Source organism: Oncorhynchus tshawytscha, linkage group LG01 (genome assembly GCF_018296145.1).
Source record: "Oncorhynchus tshawytscha isolate Ot180627B linkage group LG01, Otsh_v2.0, whole genome shotgun sequence".
Lineage (NCBI taxonomy): Eukaryota > Metazoa > Chordata > Actinopteri > Salmoniformes > Salmonidae > Oncorhynchus > Oncorhynchus tshawytscha.
In genome coordinates, this window is record NC_056429.1 from 50,211,142 (window position 1) to 50,237,205 (window position 26,064).

The window sequence follows — 26,064 nt, forward strand, 5'->3', positions numbered from 1 at the left end:
CCTGCATCCTCCAACCATTTTTCTTCTTACATGAGCTTGCTTTATTGGATTCCTTTGGCTACATGGTTAACTGTTCATTTCCTGAAATGCCACTCAAGCATCTGTTGTGGTTCCTTATTTCCTTACACGGAATTCCACATATTTACAGACTAGTTACGGGCTCTCTGCTACACAACACACTACCTTGCGTGACTTGTTCTGCTTCTTGGGAGACGAGCATACTTAGGCCAGATTAATTGAGACAGATGAGTCCACCCCAAAGTACCAAATGTCATAATGACACCTGTCTTGAACAATGAGAAGATTTTAAATAGACAAGATAGCGGTGTACACATTGTTGGATTACTTAATGGAGAACAAATAATTATTTTAATAACAGAGCATTTTCTAAATTCAAATGCACCGCACCTTGTAAGTCCCAGTAATGGATACCAAAAATCTTTGGTTAAATCAAATGATCTGGTGTAACAATCTGTAGCTACCTTAGGCTAGATCGTTAGCTCTTGTGCTCCTGTCTGACCTGCACCCGTGTCTTGCCAAAACACCTCCCCCTTCTCTGTGACAGAGTGGCGAGCTAAGCCGGGACAATTCACAGCAAAGCCAGTAGCTGAGCCGATGAACCTTGACTTTCTGTTGAAACCACAAAGCTGTTGAGAGGGAGCAGCCACTGTATGGATGTAAATGACTACCCTGTGGGCTAGCTGAGGTCACATGGGTGTGCAGCCAGCCTGAACAGGTTTGGGTTGCACTGCTCTTCCATTATTTAATTGGAAAAGGGTTTCCATTCCTCATTGGACTTGTTGACACTAGCACCGACACAAATTTCCACAATATTTCACATTTCTGAACAAATCTATGGTTGAGTTTGTATCATAGACAAACAGAGATGTGTGTGTGTGTGTGTGTGTGTATATAGGGGCAGCCCCTATTTTCCACCTCCCTGCCCGGGCTCCAGTGCTGAGGTCGGTACAGAGTTCTCTGGCTCCATGGAACAGGAAGAGTTATTGTCTCAGCTACCTAGATGTTCTCCAATCTCCACCATCTTTGTTGCCCATTCATGACTCAACTCTTCAGCTGCTTGACATACCCTTCACGTCTAGTTTTCTGTTATACCAAAGTTGTTTTAGTTATCAGCATCAGTCAGCTAGTTGTGATGTAGTAATTTGGCAGTGATGTAGTCATGCCTCAGTGCATCATGTTACTACACATTTTTTTAAGAATGAAAACTGACATTAGCTAGGTTTCCATCCACTTGTTGAATAAAAAAAGTGTAATGATGTTACATCCTGAAAGTTCCATGTGTTTTTTTTCTCATTCTAAACTCTATCGATGATGGGTTTGCCATAAAAAGTGTTGCCAGAAACATGGCTACTGTCTGTGACCCTCTGACCTGGTTTTTGTACCTCTGCTTCAGTCAAAGAAATTGTCATCATGTATTCTTTACATCCCTCAAACTCAACTCTGGACCACAAACCAGTTACACTGTGTTTTTTCATTATTCCCCTCTAATCGGGGACTGAATGGGACTCCAGGTGGGTGCAATTAATTATCAAGTAGAAAAGAAAACCAGCAGGCTCCGGACCTCGTAGGGTAAGAGTTGAATACTCCACCTCTACATGTATTCTTCCCAAGTGATAACACTTGTCTATTTGAACTGTGAGAAGAATCTCTTGATGTTTTAAGCACTGGATGCATTAAATACTTCTGAACTTGGCTGCTTGGTATCTAGATACTACTGTAATGTAATGCTTCATGATGATCCCTAACAGTATAATCAGGAACCCTCAGTCCAAACCTTGCATGGAAAGTGCAGCAAATGGTCCACAATGTAAATATTATTGGGATGGCATAAGACTGGCACAACCAGGGATAGCCTACAATCCATCAACTTGGTGCTCTGTTTGGAAAATAAGCTTATATGCATGTGCTGTTTATCATTAAATAACTTAATTGCTCTTAGTTTGTGGGGCGATTTTCTTAAATGTTTTTACTTTGTGTCCACTCCATAAGTCTTTATTTTCTCTGATTTGTCTTCTCTTTTTTTATTTCAGCAACAGACCTTCTGTTAGCTTGGAACCCAGTGTGCTTGGGCCTGGTTGAGGGTCTCATCGGGAAAATACAACTTCATACAGGTAAGTGAAATGGTGTAGGCCTTGTGCTACAAGTACTGGCTTATTGGCTGACTGGAGAGGTACCATCGATCTTCAAAACAGCTGCAGTCTTCCTTACTGAGAAACACAACCTTGACCAGGACATCCTATACAACTACAGGCCCATCTCCAACCTCCCCTTCCTATCAAATGTACGGGAAAAATGTTTGCAACCAGCCTCAATCCCATCTATCATCTAATCAGTTGTAAAAGGGTTTCCAGTCTGGTTTCTGGCCTTTGCACAGCACCAAATAGGGATGGGCATGAGTACTCAAACAGACGTCAAAGCTCGATCTTTAACCAGAGATAACAAAAAAAATCTGTATTCGGTGGAATGCGCTTTGTGGCTGCCCAAATGGGAAAGTAAAACTTTCTCTTGACGACAACATTAATTTGCTTTGACTCTAGTGTTCCATTTGTACATATGATTTGCGGGGCACCACAAAAAAGAAGCCAAGCATCACAATGTTTATCTCCCTAAATTCCTTTTCCCCTTCTTGTCTCATTCACTCAATTGTGTTCTGACCGCTCCCTCCACACACGCAGTGTGCAAACAAAGTCCTATTAAAAAGGTATCTAAATGATTGGATACACAAGCTAAATGATGACAGTTTATCACAAATTCAAAATGGACTGGTTGATTGAAGTAGGAAAATAAGTGTTCTAACAACCATCTGCAGTTTCAGAATAATTGCGTCCTGTCTATTTTCTGCTTAAGGTACTTTGCGAACTGATGGTGCCATTTAGAATTGGTTACCCTAGGTCGCTGGTCATTTTAACTCTGGATTCTGCATTTCTCACACCGAAAAGGAAATAACTATCTTGCTGCGTTTTGTAAACGCAGATCTAAAATGCTTCTTATTGTAAATCCCGCTCAGCTTCAGTCAGTGTTTGCTCCAAATCATGACTGTAAAATATTTGTTTCAGTTGCACTTTTCCACTCGGATGAAATATATTTGCTCAGGTCATTGAATCACCAGATAATAGTGCTCTGACTTATGCGTAGGCTACTTTTCCCCCGGTACTTTCCTCTGGTAGCAAGTTAAAAGGCAAGATTAACTTAAAACAAAACATTAAGAAATGTAGCTAGCTACATTCTTTCTATGATCTATGTATGAAACAATATGATGGCAATGCTTAATTTTTGCAAAAAATACCTTGCTTTTTCATTGTAAGCTAATGTAGTTGTGTGGCTGCTAGCCAAATAGCTTTGCAAGTCTGTTAAACTATTTTCTGCTGGATGTATTGCACTTATGTACACTACAAGGTCAAAAGTATGTGGACACCTACCTGCCCGTTGAACATCCCATTCCAAAATCATGGGTTTTAATATGGAGTTGGTCCCACCTTTGCTGCTATAACAGCCTCCTCTCTTCTGGGAAGGCTTTTCACTAGATGTTGGAACATTGCTGCGGGGACTTTCTTCCATTTAGCCACAAGAGCATTATTTAGGTCAGGCACTGCCTCGCAGTCATTGTTCCAATTCATCCCAAAGGTGTTCAATGGGTTTGAGGTCAGGCCTCTGAAGGCCAGTCAATTTCTTCCACACCGATCTCGACAAACCATTTCTTTATGGACCTCACTTTGTGCACAGGGTATTGTCTTGCTGAAACAGGAAAGGGCCTTCCCCAAACTGTTGCTACAAAGTTGGAAGCACAGAATCGTCTAGAACATCAGTGTATGCTGTAGTGTTAAGATTTTCCTTCACTGTGTTAGGTTCTGAACAGAGTAAAAACTCTAACGGACCACTAGAAAAAGCTCAAACCGAGTTTTTATTCACCCCCTGGGTCATACAGCTGCAAAGACAAGGTATGATTACACAAGGATATATATTTATAACCTCCTACTAAGCGGGGTTAACTCTTTATACACATCTAGACAGCCAATACATCTGTTAGGCAGGAACTTCATTGGTTTCTCTCACTGATGTAGTCATGGCCCTGCCTGATGCTAGACCCTTCATAGGCGTGGAAGTGTATGCATTTGACATAAGACTAGTAGGATGGTCGTTGGGGTGGGTCCCTCTGGCCCCACCCCGGAGGTTTCTTCTCACTTCATCTGACTTGACCTCGAGCCAAAATCCTCACTAGTTCTGCAGCTCGCCTGCCTTATCAGGAACTGAAACTAGACTGTTGCCCTTTGCCTCCCTCCTTAGGAACATTGATATTCAACAATAACATGTTTGAACAGAATATGAACTTTCTGCACTTCACCTCGTCTCACTCAGTAACTTTCCATACATCAAGTTCATATCCACCCTTCATTGACCCCAACATACTTTCCTTATACATGTAAAGTAATCAATAACTTCTAGTATGGTAACATGAACAAGTATATTTCAAGCTAGAATCCAACTGAAACTAAGGGGCCAGCCCGAACCTATGAAAAACCGCTCCAGACCATTATTCCTTCTCCAACAAACTTTACAGTTGGCACAATGCATTCGGCCGGTAGCGTTTCCACTGCTCCAGAGTCCAATGGCAGTGAGCTTTAAACCACACCAGCCGATGCTTAGCATTGTGCATGGATATCTTAGGCTTGTGTGCAGCTGCTCGGCCATGGAAACCCATTTCAGGAAACTCCTGACGAACAGTTCTTGTGCTGATGTTGCTTCCAGAGGCAGTTTTGAACTTGGTAGCAAGTGTTGCAACCAACGACAGAAGATTTTTTTGCACTCAGCGCTCCTGTTCTATGAGCTTGTGTGGCCTACCACTTCGCGGCTGAGCTGTTGTTGCCAGTGTTTGGAGGATACATTGGCACGGATGTTGTTAGGCCTGAGACGGACCGTGCCAATATATCCTCCAAACACCGGCTTCAAGGGCATTATCACTTTCATATAGCGGGTTACCAACATATTCAAATAATGATTTACCTATTTTCTACAATATTTACATCCTTCCACAAGATATAGTCGCTACAAATCTAGGGTTGCTACCCAAGCTGGCTGGTTGTTCATTCTATCGGTTCGGTTGCCAGAGACGCGACCCAGTCGTTCATTCTTTTTGTTCTGTATCTATGGACCCAGTTGTTCATTCTAAATGTTCCATTGCCATACTGGCTGGCAACGTTCTTATCCTTGGCTTGCTAGCTATCCAACTACGGCTAGCTTACAGTCACGTCAAAAAGTGCAGCCAGAATAACCGCAAAGTAGCTGCATTTGCGTTTAAGCTATTTTCTAGTTACATTTCATTTGGATACATCCATAACAATAAGCTAATGATGCACGATTCCTCCTGGTATAGAATATGTGCTCTTGTCAGGACACTGTTGTTCAGAGCAGCTAGCCAACAACACAACTAACACAATCACTTCAAGCTGAAGCTGGAAAGACGGTAGACTAGCTGCAGTTAGTTTAATTTGACCTGCTTTTCTATTGATCATTTTTAAGGATATATACAAAACTATGCTGATTCAGGATTTTGACTGGCTGAGAAAAGCTGCCGCCTGCCTGTCTGTCTCGTCCCAACTCCTGACATGTTCATTACTGTGGGACAGCTGGAGATCGAATTTGAATGTTGAAACAATGTTGCAAATGTTAGACAGACGGCAAGGTTTATACAAATCTCCACTGTTAAACTAAATGTTAGTCTAAAAGAAATGTGAGTGTCTCGATGTGTTTTATAGTGGAGATCAAGTTTATAAATTGCCTGGCTGGGCTGATGAGACAGTGGATTGCGCAGTCAGATGGAACAGAGTAAATAGGCATTTTTAACGTCATAGATTTAGCCGGTGGTAACTTGTGGAATTCACACCAGCTGGAATGCTCTTTTAACCAATCAGCATTCAGGATTAGACCCAACCGTTTTATAATTCACAATTACAGCACTTGCAGCTCTAGCAGAGCAGACATTTTACGAGTGAGTGACGTGTTGCAAAGGTGGCATCCTTTGACGGTGCCACGTTGAAAGTCACTGAGCTCTTCAGTAAGGCCATTCTACTGCCAATGCTTGTCTATGGAGATTGCATGGCTGTGTGCTCGATTTACACACCTGGCAGCAACGAATGTGCCTGAAATAGCCGAATCCACAAATTTGAAGGGGTGTCCACATACGTGTGTGTGTGTGTGTGTATATATAGTATATATTGGCCATATACCACAAACCTCCTAGGTGCCTTATTGCTATTATAGACTGGTTACCAATATAAAAGTACATGTTTATTTATTTATACATGCCTGTGGTATACGGTCTGATATACCACGGCTTTCAGCCAATCTGCATTAAGGGCTCGAACCACAGAGTTTTATAAATATATTTATACTCTGGACTCCTACATTTCTGAACCTAATATTTCTTAATTCCATTCTTTTACTTTTTAGATGTGTCTATTGTTAGATATTCCTGCACTGTTGGAGCTAGGAACACGCGCATTTCCCTACACCCGCAACAACATTGCTAAATATGTGTATGCGACCAATAAAATGTTATTTCATTTTGATTTGACCTACGGGACATCAGAGGGCCAACCAACTTATTGGTAGAGAATGCCGTGATGAGTATTAAAACTGTCGCCCGTAATAAAGCACAGTGCATTGATGATGAACTGCATCGAACATCGTTAATGAAGTGGCAGCTGCATTCAAATCTCCATAGTCTAGGAACGATAGGAACCTCGACTGAATAATCTGCTTTCTGCTATTTCGTGAGAGGCAGGACCTATTTCTATAGAAGAAGCCATTTTTAAAATTATATTCTCAGCTTCTTAACTAACTCATTAATATGCTTTTTAAAAGATGCCCAGGTATTTGTAAGCAGGGACACTATCATGATTTTTAAAAATCCAGAAAATCACATTGTAGGAGTTTTAATGAATTTATTTTCAAATTATGGTGGAAAATAAGGATTTGGTCACCTACAAACAAGCAAGATTTCTGTCTCTCACAGACCTGTAACTTCTTCTTTAAGAGGCTCCTCTGTCCTCCACTCGTTACCTGTATTAATGGCACCTGTTTGAACTTGTTATCAGTATAAAAGTTACCTGTCCACAACCTCAAACAGTCACACTCCAAACTCCACTATGGCCAAGACCAAAGAGCTGTCAAAGGACACCAGAAACAAAATTGTAGACCTGCACCAGGCTGGGAAGACTGAAGACTGTCAAAATGATCACAAGAACGGTGAGCAAAAATCCCTAGACACCTAGTGAATGACCTGCAGAGAGCTGGGACCAAAGTAACAAAGCCTACCATCAGTAACACACTACGCCGCCAGGGACTCAAATCCTGCAGTGCCAGACGTGTCCCCTTGCTTAAGCCAGTACATGTCCAGGCCTGTCTGAAGTTTGCTAGAGAGTATTTGGATGATCCAGAAGAAGATTGGGAAAATGTCATATGGTCAGATGAAACCAAAACAGAACTTTTTGGTAAAAACTCAACTCGCCGTGTTTGGAGGACAAAGGATGCTGAGTTGCATCCAAAGAACACCATACCTACTGTGAAGCATGGGGATGGAAACATCATGCTTTGGGGCTGTTTTTCTGCAAAGGGACCAGGTCGACTGATCCGTGTAAAGGAAAGAATGAATGGGGCCATGTATCGTGAGATTTTGAGTGAAAACCTCCTTCCATCAGCAAAGGCTTTGAAGATGAAATGTGGCTGGGTCTTTCAGCATGACAATGATCCCAAACACACCGCCCGGGCAACGCAGGAGTGGCTTCGTAAGAAGCATTTCAAGGTCCTGGAGTGGCCTAGCCAGTCTCCAGATCTCAACCCCATAGAAAATCTTTGGAGGGAGTTGAAAGTCTGTGTTGCCCAGCAACAGCCCCAAAACATCACTGCTCTAGAGGAGATCTGCATGGAGGAATGGGCCAAAATACCAGCAAACAGTGTGTGTGAACCTTGTGAAGACTTACAGAAATTGTTTGACCTCTGTCATTGCCAACAAAGGGTATATAACAAAGTATTGAGAGAAACTTTTGTTATTGACCAAATACTTATTTTCCACCATAATTTGCAAATAAGTTCATTAAAAAACCTACAATGTGATTTTCTGGATTTTTTTCTTTTCATTTTGTCTGTCATAGTTGAAGTGTGCCTATGATGGAAATTACAGGCCTCTCATCTTTTTAAGTGGGAGAACTTGCACACTTGATGGCTGACTAAATACTTTTTTGCCCCAATGTATGTTTAAATCATCAGAGTTATGTTTATGCGAGTCCACCATACAAGGTTTTACCTGCATTCAATACCAATTTGAGGACAATAAAGTTTTTCTGCAATACAATGAAGGCAGATTGAAGTTAAGATAGAGCCTGGTCAACCGTGGGTTCAATAGCATACACTACAGTATCATCGGCATACAAGTGCAGGACATTTTTTTTGACAGTCAGTATTGTTAATGTAAAAAGTACAGGACCTAGAATTGACCCCTGCATAACCTGATTTGACACCATCTGTAGATACACATTGAATTATGTCAAGTAATGTTTAAACCAGTTACATGCAGCCTTTAAGGACAGCCTCTGAATTAGCAGTGAGTGATCAACAGTATTAAAGGTCTTTGAAAGATGGTGTTATGTATTTCCAAAACTTTGGTTTACTTTAATGTAGCTGTAAGCTAGTTGTTGATAGCAACTGGTTAACTCATGTAGCGCTAATGTAACGTTAACAGGCTAGTTGGCTAGCAACCTTGCAAGTTACTTTATGAATTGATTGTTATAAATCATTTACTTGTAAGTTGGCTGAAAATGCTATTGAGACCAGTAGTCATGAGTGCAAATGATTTGGTTTAATTTGAAGTTCTACATTTTAAGTTATTTCTGGAAAAACATTTTCCAATTGACTTCAGTTTTATGTAATAACTCAAAAAATAAGTAAGTGGGGTGTAACTTTGCATTGAGAATTTTAATGCGTATACTAAAGCAATTCCATATGTTACATGTGGTTCAGTTTATGCCACCTACCCTTTCTAAATACAATACAGGTAAACACAATTAACCAATGAAATGTCTTGGGGGAGGTAATGAGCAATTAGTCACACGTGAGGTGTGGCCAGAGGTCTGATACGTTGGGCTGCACCACCTCCTGTGCCTTTTTGTTTCTGTTGTGTTATTTGGTATGTTTTATATTTGCTTGGTTTATTTGTGTTCTTGGGTCAAAACCATGACAGTACTGAAAATATGAACTGATGAAAACATGCCTTAATTGATTAAATGTTTTGAACCTGGTCCTTTGTGTTGGTCTCTAAAGATATGTTCACACTGCAGGCCTTAACGCTTAAATCAGTTTTTGAATACTGACTGTCCAAACAGTAAGTTTACAAGTGACCAAATTGGATTTGTGTGTGTGTTCAGAAAGCAGTCATTTGCTGATATGGCTACGCTAGTTGTCATTGTAACGGCGGGTGTATGTGCAGTGGTGTAGACTGATTTGTGGTGCTCATGCTTCCTATCACTCAAAGTAATGTAGCAAGCTAAAGTGACTATGCCTGCCATGGAAATTTCCAAGTTGCTTTGAATGTTCATAGTGTAAGAACACTTTTTAAACCCTCAAAGGATAACATGATCCAACTTTCAAAACAAGTCCTTTTTGGCTAGCTACAGCATTCATCAAGTTAGCTAGGTTGCTGTTTAGCTTTCTAGCACGTTCACTAATTTGTTTGTAAACCATTAACAAGATAGTTACCTACCATGTCTTGTCCAACTGTCTTTACACATCTATATGCACATAGTCTGGGTAGCCATTTGATTAGATGTTCAGGAGTCTTATGGCTTGGGGGTAGAAGCTGTTTAGAACCTTCTTGGACCTAGACTTGGCGCTCCGGTACAGCTTGCCGTCCGCGTAGCAGAGAGAACAGTCTATGACTAGGGTGGCTGGAGTCTTTGACAATTTTTAGGTCCTGGATGGCAGGAAGCTTGGCCCCAGTGATGTACTGGGCTATACGTACTAGAGGTCGACCGATTAATCGGAATCAGCGATTAATTAGGGCCGATTTCAAGTTTTCATAACAATTGGTAATTTTGGATGCCGATTTTGCCTATTTTTTTAATTTATTTTATTTTATATATATATATATAAAAAAATGACACCTTGCATTTAATCTTTATTTAACTAGGCAAGTCAGTTAACACATTCTTATTTTCAATGAAGGCCTAGGAACGGTGGGTTAACTGCCTTGTTAAGGGGCAGAACGACAGATTTTTACCTTGTCAGCTCAGGGATTCAAACTTGCAACCTTACAGTTAACTAGTCCAAAGCTCTAACCACCTGCCTCACGAGGAGCCCGCCTGTTACGCGAATGCAGTAAGAAGCCAAGGTAAGTTGCTAGCTAGCATTAAACTTAATCAATCATAATCACTAGTTATAGCTACACATGGTTGATGATATTACTAGTTTATCTAGCGTGTCCTGCGTTTCATATAATCGATGCAGTGCGCATTCACGTGAAAGGACTGTCGTTGCTCCACCGTGTACCTAACCATAAACACCAGTGCCTTTCTTAAAATCAATACACAGAAGTATATATTTAGTTATTAGAAATCCAGGTTAGCAGGTAATATTAACCAGGTGAAATTGTCACTTTTTAAAAATCTTTATTTAACTAGGCAAGTCAGTTTAGAACATTCTTATTTTCATTGACAGCCGTGCAGTCATGAGTGAACAGGGAGTACAGGATGGGACTGAGCACGCACCCCTGAGGGGCCCCCGTGTTGAGGATCAGCGTGCCGGATGTGTTGTTACCAACCCTTACCACGTGGGGGCGGCCCGTCAAGAAGTCCTCGATCCAGTTGCAGAGGGTTTAGTCCCCAGGGTTCTTAGCTTAGTGATGAGCTTTGAGGTCACTATGGTGTTGAAAGCAGAGCTGTAGTCCATGAATAATACATTGGTTTTACAAGAGAAGAGCATGTATATACCTCTGATTCTAACGAATCAATTGAATTTGAATGCTTGAAATTTCAGTTCGCTTAGCCAGATGCTGTGTTTCACCACAGACAGACGGTGAGTGAGAGAAAAGGTGAATAAGTCACTAGACTTGGGTGGTTTATGTACCATATACGGCCATTTGGAAATGGCCCTGGGAGGTTTTTTCCAATACCATGTTAATATTAGCTACATTAAGTAAATACCTTCAGTCAACTTGTGCAATATGTTAGGCGATCCGCTTCTTTTCACCTGTTCCATTATTTTACATTGTGAAGCTCACTGTAGTTCCCCAGAACATTTGAGCCAGTCACATGTTTGTTTGTTTGTTTGTAAATAGCACAACAGGAGAAAGCTAGAGCAGGTTGAGTTCAGCTGTGTATTGACTGAGGTCACGTTTTATATTGAAGTGTATTCAAGTGTTTTTCTTCAATAGAGTGATCAGGGACGGGCACGTGCAACTACACTCAATTAGTATTTGGTAGCATTGTCTTTTAAATTGTTTAACTTGGGTCAAATGTTTCGGGTAGCCTTCCATAAGCTTCCTACAATAAGTTGGGTGAGTTTTGACCCATTCCTCCTGAAAGAGCTGGTGTAACTGAGTCAGGTTTAAAGGCCTCCTTGCTCGTACATGCTTTTTCAGTACTGCCCACACATTTTCTATAGGATTGAGGTCAGGGCTTTGTGATGGCCACTCCAATACCTTGACTTTGTTGTCCTTAAGCCATTTTGCCACAACTTTGGAAGTATGCTTGGGGTCATTGTCCATTTGAAAGACCCATTTGCGACCAAGCTTTAACTTCCTGACTGATGTCTTGAGATGTTGCATCAATATATCCACATAATTGTCCTACCTCATGATGCCATCTATTTTGTGAAGTGCACCAGTCTCTCCTGCAGCAAAGCACCCCCACAAGATTATGCTGCCACCGCCGTGCTTCACGGTTGGGATGGGTTCTTTTGGCTTGCAAGTCTCCCCCTTTTCCCTACAAACATAACGATGGTCATTATGGCCAAACAATTCTATTTTTGTTTTATCAGACCAGAGGACATTTTGCCAAAAAGTACGATCTTTGTCCCCATGTGCAGTTGTAAACTGTAGTCTGGATTTTTTAGGGCAGTTTTGGAGCAGTGGCTTCTTCCTTACTGAGCAGCCTTTTAGGTTATGTTGATAAAGGACTCGTTTTACTGTGGGTATAGATACTTTTGTACCTGTTTCCTCCAGCATCTTCACAAAGTCCTTTTCTGTTGTTCTGGGATTGATTTGCACTTTTTGCACCAAAGTACATTCATCTCTAGGAGACGGAACGCATCTCCTTCCTGAGCGGAATGATGGCTGCGTGGTTCGATGGTGTTTATACTTGCGTACTATTGTTTGTACAGATGAACGTGGTACCTTCAGACATTTGGAAATTGCTCCCAAGGATGAACCAGACTTGTGATTAAAAAAAATACAATTCTGCGGTCTTAGCTGATTTCTTTTGATTTTCCCATGACGTCAGGCAAAGAGGCAAATTAGTTTGAAGGTAGGCCTTGAAATACATCCTCAGGTACACCTCCAATTGATTCAAATGATGTCAATTAGCCTATCAGAAGCTTCTAAAGCCATGACATAATTTTCTGGAATTTTCCAAGCTCTTTAAAGGCACAGTGAACTTAGTGTAAATAAACTTCTGACCCACTTGAATTGTGATACAGTGAATAAGTGAAATAATCTGTCTGTAAACAATTGTTGGAAAACTTACCTGTGTCATGCACAAAGTAGATGTCCTAACCAACTTTTCAAAACTATAGTTTGTTAACAAGAAATTTGTGGAGTGGTTGAAAAATGAGCTTTAATGACTCCATCCTATGTGTATGTAAACTTCTGACTTCATCTGTATGTATTAATTTGTAGATGGCCATCACCCATTTCGTATGCTATGAATTACGATTCGTATTGTATGTTATGAATTTGCATAACGTATAATATGTTAAATTCTAGCTTGGTGACTAACGTTAGCTAGCTTGTTTAATGTTAACTCCTTGCCTAGCTATGTTTAAGGTTATGTTTAGGGGAATGGTTAGCTAACATACTAAGTAGTTGCAAAGTAGCTAAAAAGTAGTAAGTAGTTCAAAAGTTGCTAAAGTTGTCCGTGATGAGATTCAAACTCGTAACCTTTGGGTTGCTAGACGTTCACATTATACGCCCATCCATCCATCCCGACTTTAGTTTTTGCCTTAACTAACCATCTGTCTTATGTAACCATACGAGTGTCTCGGATTTATATGCAGAATAATATGAAATGCTCTGAGACCAGGTTGAAACGATGCATGGCCATCATATTTCTAATGTTTATCATAGAAAGAATGTAGCTCCATTTCCTAATTTTTTGTTTGAAGTTAATCTTTCATTTTACCTGGAGAGAAGTAGGCTGGCTACACTGAGAAAAGCACAGGAGAAGTAGCTACACATTACTCAGAGCACTGTCTGCTGATAAAATATTTTATCTTTTTCTTTGCTTGAAAAACACTGAATTCTGCGTTAATGCGACCCCCAAGTTTAACTTGCTAGTTATCTAAGTGGCTCAGTTAATGACGTGGCATCATATTGTGTTAGCTTTCTGCCATGTTTGAAAAGTCAACTCATCCAAAGGGCTTTATCTGTACAGTTGCCACTGCTAACTTCATTTTCTTGTTTTTTTCTCCTCTCCATACTCTGCCTGTTTGCTACTCCCCCATGTTCTCTGAGCAGGCCCGTTGCCCTAGCGACTTCACACAGACACAGCCTGTACATACACATGCTGCTACAGAGCCAGTACTGTTTTTCCATCAGATAAGCATGCCTCAACTTAATTATTTTGCACAATGTCTCTCGTTCACATTCGCTTGTAACTGTCCAAACTCTCCAAAATTGATATTAGGTAGCTCCTACCTATATATGTGTAACTTTATGATTTGGATTGCCTGTCATTTGCAATTCGTTTATTTTAGTTTACGCTCGTTAGCATATTTAGCTAGGGGGGGTGTTGGCGCACCCTTGGATACTAAACTGGTAATACTGTAAATTCCTGTGAGAGAAGGATGATATGACAATATGAAAGTCTGGATACCACCCAACCCTAGAAGTCAAACCTTATGGAATGTGTGGAATTCTGTGCCTGTGATGATGTCCCCCTTACCCCTTCTTGTTGGTAGATCTTCCTCTGGGTCTCATACTGATCCGCCAAAAAGCGCTGGTTGGCCAGATGCCAGGTGACCACAAAGTCTACAAGATCACCAAGATAGCTGTCATTCCTCTGTCTGAGGAAGAGCCACTGGATCTGGAGCTGGAGGTGAGAGATTGTCTGTGAGGCACGTTTTATCTTTGAGGTTAATGGAGCTCTGAGCATTCAAGCAGTACTGTGACGTTAAGTGTGAAAATGCAGCGGTAATCATTTTAAAGTAGCCACTGATGTGCTATTGTCTCCTTTTTTAAAGCTGCAATATGTAGCTTTTTTGGCGACCCGACCAAATTCATATCGAAATGTCTTATAGAGCTGTCATTCTCATTGAAAGAAACAGTAGATATGCTCTATGTGCTCTATTTCTATGCTTCCTGTTCTTAAGTTTCGTTTTTATGGCTTTTACCTTTGGTTATGTACACCAGCTTCAAACAGCTGAAAATACAATAGATGGTACAATGCTTCTCTACACTATACTTTCTTGTTTTGTCACAAACTAAAATTCGTCAAACTATTAGAATTTTAGCAACCAGGAAATGGTGTAGAGATTTCTGCATAGTGCATCTTTCTTTAATCTAGGATGCAGCCATGATGAGATGAAAACCATAGCTTGCCGCTATAATCTAGGCTACCCTTAGTGTTTTTCAATTTTATGATTTCATTTCAATGTTTCTAGTAAGTATCTCAATTGCCCTGTTTTGATTGACACCTTGATTGAGTCCAATTAATCACCTTGTAAGATGAACATCCAAGGTACACTACATTAGTGTTATTTTTCTGCATTGCCAATGTTAATCAGAATTGTTTAATTAGAACCAAAGTAATGTGATTTTGCTAAATGATCTCAGAGAAATTGGGATTTTGCTTAGATGCCAGTCTTACAGGTGAGCCATGATGATGATACTGATCATGAGAAAGTAAGTGAAACATTTCCAGTAAACAGGATAATCATGCCTCTGGTGTGTTTCTAGAACCTAGCCCTACATACTGTCCATACCACAGAATTATTATTCCATCCCGTCTAGGAATTCAGTAGCCCTGTGAAGTTGTTTTAGAGTTTTCTGAACCACTTGTTTTGGATGTTTTTGACTGTTGGTAGCGAGTAGCTTTGAATTGATATAATTAGCTAGCAATCACATTGAGACTGAACCAATTAACTCAAAGACACCATAGTGATTAGCTGTCAATCAACCTCGTAGACATGTCTACCAGTATGATCCCAATTGTCTATCATTCCCTGTAAATATATTTGGAAAACTTTAATCATTAACTAAATTATGAGGAAGTCTTATAGTGTTGGGGTCAATTCAGAATGCTTTGGTATACTCAATTAGCCTAAGCTGATCTGAATTAAGGGTCATTTTTAAATGTGTAATTGAACATTTATTTAACTAGGCAAGTCAGTTAAGAACAATTTTATTCAAATTCTGCCTTCAGATGGGTTGGAAAAGTGAGCGTATTTCTCAGAGTTAATTTTTAAATTCCTGTAACACATCACTACAGGGGATGATGATGCTGGTATGTTAGCAATGTACAATTTTGATAGAAAGTGGAAAAGAAAGTCTGTCCTTTTTCTTTTAGCTTTGTAAGAAGCATCACTTTGGGATCGACAAGCCAGAGAAGCTTGCACCGTCTCCAGATGAGTCGAAGTACCTGATGAAAACTCTGAGTCAGATCAAGTCCAATGTTGGGGCTCCCACTAAGAAAAAGGTTATAGAATTTGTAGTTCTGTGCTCAGATATCCTGTGTTTTATCATCTTACATGCCTCTTGTACATTTTTTAAATTGGTACATTTGCTTTTATTATTATTATTTTTTTTCATTTATAGTTTATTTGTTAGTTATTTTTCTATATTATTTTGACAATTTAATACCATCCCTGTCCATGTCCACCACCCAGTATTCCCCTGCCTTTCAGGTCAAGGAAAACAAAGAGAAGGAACGTCTCGAGAGGCGGCTGCTCGACGAGCTGTACAAGATATTCATGGACTCCGATTCCTTCTACTACAGCATGACTTATGACCTCACCAACACTGTGCAGCGGCAGGGAGACACAGAAAAGTCCAACTTACCCCAATGGAAACAGGTAAGTGGTTATTACTACACTCAAAGTTTGAGATGCCTGGTCTAAGTACAGTAGTATTTTACCACACATTTCCTGTCTTTTAAGATAAGTTTAACCAAGCTTAAATAATTAAAATAAAGTAATTGTGTTTGACTGATAATAGTTATTTTCCTCTTCAAGGTGGATGACAGATTCTTCTGGAACAAACACATGGTCCAGGAGCTAATTGATCTGCAGGTCTGTATTTCAAGACTGGTTTGACAGGAATGGATAGACTAGGTATTAATTTGTGAATTGTCAGATACAGTGCATTCGGAAAGTATTCATACCCATTATCTTTTTCCACATTTTGTTACATTACAGCCTTATTAAAATAAAAAAATCCTCAAAGCAGGACTAGCTTCGGGATAATGACAAAGCGAAAACAGGTTTTTAGAAATGTTGGCAAATTTATATATATTTTTAAACAGAAATACCTTAGTTACATATGTATTCAGACCCTTTGCTATGAGACTTGAAATTGAGCTCAGGTGCATCCTGTTCCCATTAATCATCCTTGATGTTTCTACAACTTGATTGGAGTCCACCTGTGGTAAATTTAATTTATTGGACATGATTTGGAATGGCACATACCTGTCCATATAAGGTCCCACAGTTGACAGTGCACGTCAGAGCAAAAACGAAACCATGAGGTCAAAGGAATTGTCCTTAGAGCTCCGAGACAGGATAGTTTAGAGGTACAGATCTGAAGGGTACCAAATAATGTCTGCAGCATTGAAGGTCCCCAAGAACACAGTGGCCTCCACCATTCTTAAATGGAAGAAGTTTGACTCTTAGAGCAGTCTGCCCGGCCAAACTGAGCAACCGGGGGAGAAGGGCCTTGGTAAGAGAGATGACCAAGAACCCGATGGCCAATGTGACAGAGCTCCAGAGATACCCTGTGGAGATGGGAGACCCTGGGGAGACCCTACCATCTTTGCAGCACTCCACAAATCAGGCCTTTATAGTTGAGTGGCCCAACAGAAACAACTCCTCAGTAAAAGGCACATGAAAACCCGCTTGGGGTTTCCCAAAAGGCAACTAAAGGACACTCCGACCATAAGAAACAATATGTTCTGGTCTGATGAAACCAAGATTGAACTCTTTGGCCTGAATGCCAAGAGGCACGTCTGGAGGAAACCAGGCGCCGCTCATCACCTGGCCAATACCATCCCTACTGTGAAGCGTGGTGGCAGCATCATGCTGTGGGCATGTTTTTCAGCGGCAGGGACTTTGATACTAGTCAGGATCAAGGGAAAGATGAACGGAGCAAAGTACAGAGAGATTCTTGATGAAAACCTGCTCCAGGGTGCTCAGGACCTCAGACAAAGTTTCACGTTCCAACAGGACAACGATCCTTAGCACACAGCCAAGGCAATGAAGGAGTGGCTTCGGGACAAGTCTCTGAATGTCCTTGACTGGCCCAGCCAGAGCCCGGACTTGAACCCGATCGATGGAACATCTCTAGCGAGACCTGAAAATAGCTGTGCAGCGACGCTCCACATCCAATCTGACAGAGCTTGAGAGGATCTGCAGAGAAGAATGGGAGAAACTCCCGAAATATAGGTGTGCCAAGCTTGTAGTGTCATACCCAAGACTCGAGTCTGTAATCGCTGCTTAAGGTGCTTCAACAAAGTACTGAGTAAACGGTCTGAATACTTATGTAAATGTAATATTTCTGTTTTTTTATTTTTAATAAAATATCAAAACATTTTAAACCTATTTTTTTGCTTTGTTATGAGTTATTGTGTGTAGATTGGCGAGGGCAATAAATAAAAAATTATCCGTTTCAGAGTAAGGCTGTAACGTCACAAAATTCGGAAAAAGTCAAGGGATCTGAATACTTTCCGAAGGATCTGTATAAAAGTACAGACGGTCATGGTGCACTGGTGTGACACTGAACGCTTCTGCAGAACCCTATCTGAACAATAGGGAAATGTTCTAGCAAGGAAACACTTAGTGGCAGGTATTATTGGAGTGATTTGAACGGATAGCAATCATACTCCTTTTAATCAATGTTAAATATACAGTACCAGCCAAAGGTTTGGACACACCTACTTATTTAAGGTTTTTCTTTATTTTTCCTTTATTTTTCTTTTTTTCTTCTACTATTTTCTAGAATAATAATGAAGACATCAAAACTATGAAATAACACATGGAATCATGTTGTAACCCAAAAAGTGTTAAACAAATCAAAATATATTTTAGATTCTTCAAAGTAGCCACCCTTTGCCTTGATTACAGCTTTGCACACTCTTGGCATTCTCTCAACCAGCTTCATGAGGAATGATTTTCCAACAGTCTTGAATGAGTTTCCACATATGCTGAGCATGTGGCTGCTTTTCCTTCAGTCTGCGGTCCAACTCAACCCAAACCATCAGTTGGGTTGACGTCGGGTGATTGTGGAGGCCAGGTCATCTGATGCAGCACTCATCACTATCCTTGGTCAAATAGCCCTTACACAGCCTGAAGGTGTGTTTTGGGTCATTGTCCTGTTGAAAAACAAATGATAGTCCCACTAAGCACAAATGAGATGGGATGGTGTATAGCTGCAGAATGCTGTGGTATCCATGCTGGTTAAGTGTGCCTTGAATTCTAAATAAATCCCAGACCGTGTTACCAGCAAAGCACCATCACTCCTTCTCCATGCGTCACGGTGTGAACCACACATGCGGAGATCCTCTGTTCACCTACTCTGCGTATCACAAAGACACAATGGTTGAAACCAAAAGTCTCACATTTTGAATCAGACCAAAGGACAGAATACTTGGCCCAAGCAAGTCTCTTCTTATTGGTGTCCTTTAGTAGTGGTTTCTTTGCAGCAATTTGACCATGAAAGCCTGATTCATGCAGTGTCCTCTGAACAGTTGATGTTGATGTGTCTATTACTTGAACTCTGAAGCATTTATTTGGGCTGCAATCTGAGGTGCAGTTAACTCTAATGAACTTGGACTGTCATTTCTCTTTGCTTATTTGAGCTGATCTTGCCATAATATGGTCTTTTACCAAATAGGGCTATCTTCTGTAAACCACCCCTACCTTGTCACAACACAACTGATTGGCTCAAACACATTAAGGAAAGAAATTCCACAAATTAACTTTTAACAAGGCACACCTGTTAATTGAAATGCATTCCATACCTCATGAAGCTGGTTGAGTGTGTTCAAAGCTGTCATCAAGGCAAAGGGTGACTACTTTGAAGAATCTCAAATATAAAATATATTTTAATTTGTGTAACACTTTTTTTGTGGTTACTACATGATTCCAAATGTGTTATTTCATAGTTTTGATGTCTCCACTATTATTCTACAATGTAGAAAATAGTAAAAATAAAGAAAAACCCTTGAATGAGTAGGTGTGTCAACTTTTGACTGGTACTGTATACTGAACTACTGCATTCCATCTTTATACATCTAAAGTTAGCATCACTGTACAGAGTTGTAACTTTTCTTGTTGTGTTGCAGGTTCCAGAGGTGGACTTCTGGGTGACACCCATCATTCAGGGCTTTGTGCAGGTGCAGGAGCTGGTAGTGAATTACAACGAGAGCCCAGAGGAGGAGAAGAGCAGCCCCGATACGCCGCTCCAGGAGCTCACCTGCGTGGACGACATCCACCCGCGCTTCACCGTGGCCCTCATCTCCCGCCGCAGTCGCCACCGTGCAGGTACAGTGCAGAGGTCAGAGGTCATGGACACCCAGGCCAAATTGCTAGGGTCTATTTGCAACACTTTGATTAAGTCATAGTTAAATTCTGATCATTATTGGAGGGTGAATTTAATGATCATAGTTTTCTTCTCCCCAAAGGGATGCGGTACAAACGCAGAGGGGTAGACACAGATGGACACGTGGCTAACTTTGTGGAGACAGAGCAGCTGATACACGTGCACAACCACTCACTGTCCTTTGTGCAGAGCCGCGGTTCGGTGCCTGTCTTCTGGAGCCAAGCAGGCTACCGCTACAACCCCAGGCCTCGGCTAGAGAAAGGTCAGTGGGATATTTACAATCCAAAATACTGCCTTGGGAATAATGGGTGCATTCGTTTAAGCATGTCCAGTGCCCTGGGTGGGCCGAAATGTATTTTTATGACTAATGCAATGGGCTTAAATATGAATACTCCACCCACCCAGGACACTAGGCAAGCTAAAATGAATATGACCCCATCATATACTTTTTCCCGTTATGTTATAATCATCTTTTCAGGAGAAAAGGAGACCATTCCTTACTTTGCGGCTCACTTTGACGAGCAGCTCAACCTTTACAAGAAGCAGGTGAGAATCGTATGCCAGACAGCATTGGCATTACTTTGATATCACTACCAAAGCTTGAGTTTTCGTTTAACTTAGACTTATCTACGTAAAGACTTATCATTATAGTAAAGTTGATGCAATTTGCAACTATGTTTTGACAGGTCATCATAAACTTAGTGGACCAAAGTGGGCGTGAGAAGATTATTGGCGATGCATATCTCAAACAAGTCCTTCTGTACAACAATCCTAACCTTACATATGTCTCTTTTGACTTCCATGAGCACTGGTAAGAAAATTGATACACAGAAACAATCAGCTCTTGGCTGCACAGGTCATTTAATACTGAACCAAAATATAAACACAACATGTAAAGTGTTGATCCCATGTTTCATGAGCTGAAATAAAAGATCCCAGACATTTTTCCACATGCACAAAAAGCTTATTTCCCTCAAATTTTGTGCACGAATTTGTTTACATCTGTGTCTTTGCCAAGATAATCCATCCACCTGACAGGTTTGGCATATCAAGAAGATGATTAAACATCCTGGTCATTACACAGGTGCACCACAGGTGCTGGGGACAATAAAAGGCCACTCTCTAAAATGTTTTATCACACAACACAATGGCACAGATGTCTCAAGTTTTGAGTGAGAGTGCAATATGCATGCGGACGGCAGGAATGTCCACCAGAGCTCTTGCCAGAATGGAATGTTCATTTCTCTATGATAAGCCACCTCCAACGCCATTTTAGAGAATTTGGCAGTACGTCCAACCAGTCATACAACCGCGTGTAACCCCGCCAGCCAAGGACCTCCACTTTCGGCTTCTTCACCCGCGGGATCATCTGAGACCAGCCACCCGGACAGCTGATGAAACTGAGGAGTATTTCTGTCTGTAATAAAGCTCTTTTATGGGGGAAAACTAATTCTGACTGGCTGGGCCTGGCCCCCCAGTGGGTGGGCCTATGTCCTCCCAGGTCCACCCATTGCTGTGCCCCTGCCCATTCATGTAAAATTCATAGGGACTTGGGGTATGCTTGGGGTCAATTTATTTAAATTGTTTGATTTCCTTGTTTGAACTGTAATTCACAATTTTTGGGGAAATTGTTGCATTTTATGTTTTTGTTCAGTATAATAAGTAACTCTAATAAGCAAAGAATAACCTAAACTACAATTATTGTATTTATTTTTTTATTATAGTATGCACTTCCCCTGTATTTTAATTGGTCTTTTGTCTTCTCAGTCGAGGTATGAAGTTTGAGAATGTGCAAACGCTGACAGATGCCATCTCTGATATTATCGCAGACATGAGATGGGGCTGGTAAGTGTGTGTGTGGTGCGTGTGGGAGTGTGTTATTGCCAACCTTAACAGACTTTTTTTAGGGCAAGTAAAAATCTTGAATGAATCAGTAATTGATTGCACATGTTGATCAGAAGCTCCATATCTACATGCAGTGCATCACACAGTGAATGTTCCTCTGTCAGGGTGGACCAGGCAGGAGTCATCTGCCATCAGGAGGGCATTTTCCGGGTCAACTGCATGGACTGTCTGGACAGGACCAATGTAGTCCAGGCTGCCATAGCTCGTGCAGTAATGGAGGCACAGGTGATATTCCCCCTACTTCGAACATGTCAACTTAAAGCTGATGATGTAATGGTAGACATAGTAATGTGGTAATGGATGGCATATTACATATGAAAAGGTAAAGAATAAAACATCAAATTTAAACTTTTTCAGTGGAATTCTCCTGTAAGTGTAGTTTTCTGGCAAACATTCGATGGTGACTGATGCCTAGCTTTATGTCTCTGCGTCACTCAGCTGAAGAAACTAGGTGTGATGCCCCCTGAGCAGCCTCTGCCGCTCAAGTGCTACAGGATCTACCAGGTCATGTGGGCCAACAACGGCGACACCATCAGCAGACAGTACGCCGGCACAGCCGCCCTCAAGGTAAAATCATTAGCATGTGTAAAGTTTTAAGCTAATATTAGGTTTGCTATATTCGGTTTGCATCTGCCAACAGGATATTGTCCTGTTACTCCTCAGTTAGTATGCCTCCACTCCAAACTGATCAAGTAATTAAACTAGAAATGAGGGAGGCAGACAGCCTAGTGGTTAAGAGCATTGGGCCAGTAGCCAACTACAGTTGGAAGTTTACATACACCTTAGCCAAATACATTTAAACTCAATTTTTCACAATTCCTGACATCTAATCCCAGTAAAAATTCCCTGTTTTAGGTCAGTTAGGATCACCACTTTATTTTAAGAATGTGAAATGTCAGAATGATTTATTTAATCTTTTATTTCTTTCATCACATTCCCAGTGGGTCAGAAGTTTACATACACTCAATTCATATTTGGTAGCATTGCCTTTAAATTGTTTAACTTGGGTCAAACGTTTTGGGTAGCCTTCCACAAGCTTCCCACTATAAGTTGGGTGAATTTTGGCCCATTCCTCCTGACAGAGCTGGTGTAACCAAGTCAGGTTTGTAAGCCTCCTTGGTCACACACACTTTTTCAGTTTTGCCCACAAATTTTCTATAGGCTTGAGGTTAGGGCTTAGTGATGGCCACTCCAATATCTTGACATGGTTGTCCTCAAGCCATTTTGTCACAACTTTGGAAGTATGCTTGGGGTCAATTGTCCATTTGGAAGACCCATTTGCGACCAAGCTTTAACTTCCTGACTGATGTCTTGAGACTTTGCTTCAATATATCCACATAATTGTCCTACCTCATGATGCCATCTATTTCTCAGAACAAAAATAGACTGACAAGTTTCAGAAAGTTCTTTGTTTCTGGCCATTTTGAGCCTGAAATTGAACCCATAAATGCTGATGCTCCAGATACTCAACTATTCTAAAGAAGGCCAGTTTTATTGCTTCTCTAATCAGGACAACATTTTTCAGCTGTGCTAACATATTTGCAAAAGGGTTTTCTAATGATCAATTAGCCTTTTAAAATGATACACTTGGATTAGCTAACACAATGTGCCACAATGTGCCACTGGAACACAGGAGTGATGATTGCTGACAATGGGCTTCTGTACACCTATGTAGATTGTCCATAAAAAATAATAGTCATTTAAAACATTAACAATGTCTACACTGTATTTCTGACCAATTTGATGCTATTTTAATGGACAAAAAATGTGCTTTTCTTTCAAAAACAAAGAAATATCTAAGTAACCCCAAAGTTTTGAACGGTAGTGTATATTTTAGGAAGTTGTTCCTAATGTTTTGTACACTCGGTGTATGTCGACTTGGAAATATCCAGGAAGAAAAGTACACCAGGAGGATGTAGAAAGTAAAGAAGAGTCCTACAACTTTTTCCCCCCACTTTCTTTTAGATTAGTGCAGGCTGTATCACAACCTGCCGTGATTGAAAGTCCCATAGGGCGGCGCACAATTGGTCCAGGTTTGGCTGGTGTAGGCTGTCATTGTAAATAAGAGTTTGTTCTTAACTGACTTGCCTAGTTAAATAAAGGTTAGATAAATAAAAAAATATGCCTCAACCATGGCATTACATTTGCCATTTTTTGTAATCTAGCAGACTCTTACACTGAGTGACTTAATTAGTGCAGTCATCTAGGAGCTAGGTAAGACAACCACATATCACAGTCAATTGGTTACAGATTTTCATGCAAATAGTCAAAAATCTGCATAAAAATGATATGTGCATTTTCCCACTGGCGATGTTTCTGTCAAATTGTCTTGTTGCGGATAAAATGCTGTGCGTGATGACGTAGTGCACATAAAAATAACTTTTGCGGTTAAATTCCCATGTACAGAATAATTACATAAGTAAAATGTTTTTCCATCAGATTTTCAACTCTGCTGATGTTTTGTTACAAAAAATGGCATTGTACAGCGATTGTGCCCACTCTGGTATTGGCAAGTGCGCTCTAGCGAGCAGCTCACATATACAGTGTAGGTATAGCCTACATGAAATTATTATGGACAAAAGAGGAAGATTATTTTTATTTGTCAAACGGCAACCAAGCATCGATCATCATGTCACCAGAATAAGACCCTCGATATTTATTGGAAAGGAGCATCAAGCTCTCATCACCTTGCATTTTCACCAGCCTGTAAAATTCATCATAACTTATTTAATTTGTAGCCTATAAATGTTATGCTTTTCTGAGTCATACTGGGAGGGCCACACAATATAATAGCCATCATTACTTCGATATCATGGCATAATTAATTTTAGACACAAAAATATCCCTCCTTTTTCTAGCGTATATTGCAGGGTTCCCCAACTGGCGGCCCCCGGGGTAGGTTTTAATTGGCCCCAAGTTTTCTGAGCAACATTTTGTTATTTATTAATTGTATTTGGAATTTATTGTTGTGCATATTACTGTAAAAATACCAGGAAATCAGCTCCAAGTGATTGTAATTTTGGAAATCTGTTCCCAATTATTCCCACGCATAAGAGATGTGACCGAATAGAAATAATAATTTAATAATAATTGACTGGATTTATATAATGCTTTTCTAGCAACTGAGGTACTCAGAGTGCTTTACATAGGGTGGGGGAAACTCGCCTCATCCACCATCAATGTGTAGCACCCACCTCTGTGATGCATGGCAACAAATTTTGTGCCAGAATGCTCACCACACATCAGCTATCAGGTGGAGAGGTGAGGAGGGATATATGCCAATTAGGAATGAGGGGGATGATTAGGTGACAATGATGGAATGTGGTCAGGTTGGGAATTTAGCCATGATACAGGGGTGAATACCCCTAATCTTACAATAAGTTCCATGGGATTTTGAATGACCACAGAGAGTCAGGACTGTTTTAACGTCCCATCTGAAAGACGGCACCCTACGCAGGGCAATGTCCCCAAACGTAATCAAGGTTTGAAATTATTGTTTTAGTCATGCTGTTCATGCTTCTTGCGGCCCCCAACCATCCGCTCAATAAAAAAATTGGCCCATGGCTGAATCTAGTTGACATTTGAAAAGTTTACCGATCAAATTAGCTGTTTCCATCAGGCCTGATGTTAGATTTTTATTCGGCATGTACTTTATTCACATCAAAATGTTGGATGGAAATCTGGTTAGAGGAAATAAAACTTTTCCTCAATAAAACCAATAACAGCCAAGTGTTTACACTACATAGTCCTAAATCATGAAGAGTATAAAATCCTTTTCCAGCCTACTACTTTTGTGGAATGGATCAGACATTGACTGTGCAATATCTTGCTTGTTTTTGACATCCTCTGTCTGTAATCCCATATACAGGGAGACTTCACCAGAACGGGGGAGAGAAAACTGGCTGGGGTGATGAAAGATGGCGTGAACTCAGCCAACCGCTACTATCTGAACCGCTTCAGGGACGCATACAGACAAGCAGTCATTGGTAAGAAGTGACCTGTAATACTTTACTTAAAGCCTGCAGGTATGATGTAGTTGTAATTCATTCTAAGACGTGTAATGAGCATGCATGATCCCCTTATGTGTTATTAATCATATCATTGTGTGTCAGGAAAACAAAATA

The 26,064-nt window shown here is 40.6% G+C and overlaps 1 protein-coding gene across 3 annotated transcripts in view; it reads left to right on the plus strand.

The window, feature by feature from the left end:
- Positions 1-26,064, plus strand: part of LOC112252593 (phosphatidylinositide phosphatase SAC2) — a 32,351-nt gene that overhangs the window by 917 nt on the left and 5,370 nt on the right. Inside the window, exons 2-15 of one of the 3 annotated variants that reach the window (XM_024423977.2) lie at positions 2,052-2,132; positions 13,742-13,804; positions 14,185-14,321; positions 15,792-15,920; positions 16,111-16,296; positions 16,456-16,512; positions 19,779-19,977; positions 20,118-20,297; positions 20,514-20,581; positions 20,722-20,846; positions 21,803-21,880; positions 22,045-22,165; positions 22,379-22,507; positions 25,809-25,926. In XM_024423977.2, coding sequence (XP_024279745.1) covers positions 14,235-14,321; positions 15,792-15,920; positions 16,111-16,296; positions 16,456-16,512; positions 19,779-19,977; positions 20,118-20,297; positions 20,514-20,581; positions 20,722-20,846; positions 21,803-21,880; positions 22,045-22,165; positions 22,379-22,507; positions 25,809-25,926 — 1,477 coding nt within the window. In that variant the 5' untranslated portion in view covers positions 2,052-2,132; positions 13,742-13,804; positions 14,185-14,234. The remainder of the gene's footprint in view (positions 1-2,051; positions 2,133-13,741; positions 13,805-14,184; positions 14,322-15,791; positions 15,921-16,110; positions 16,297-16,455; positions 16,513-19,778; positions 19,978-20,117; positions 20,298-20,513; positions 20,582-20,721; positions 20,847-21,802; positions 21,881-22,044; positions 22,166-22,378; positions 22,508-25,808; positions 25,927-26,064) is intronic. The other 2 variants (XM_024423959.2, XM_024423968.2) reach the window with 2 other exon arrangements.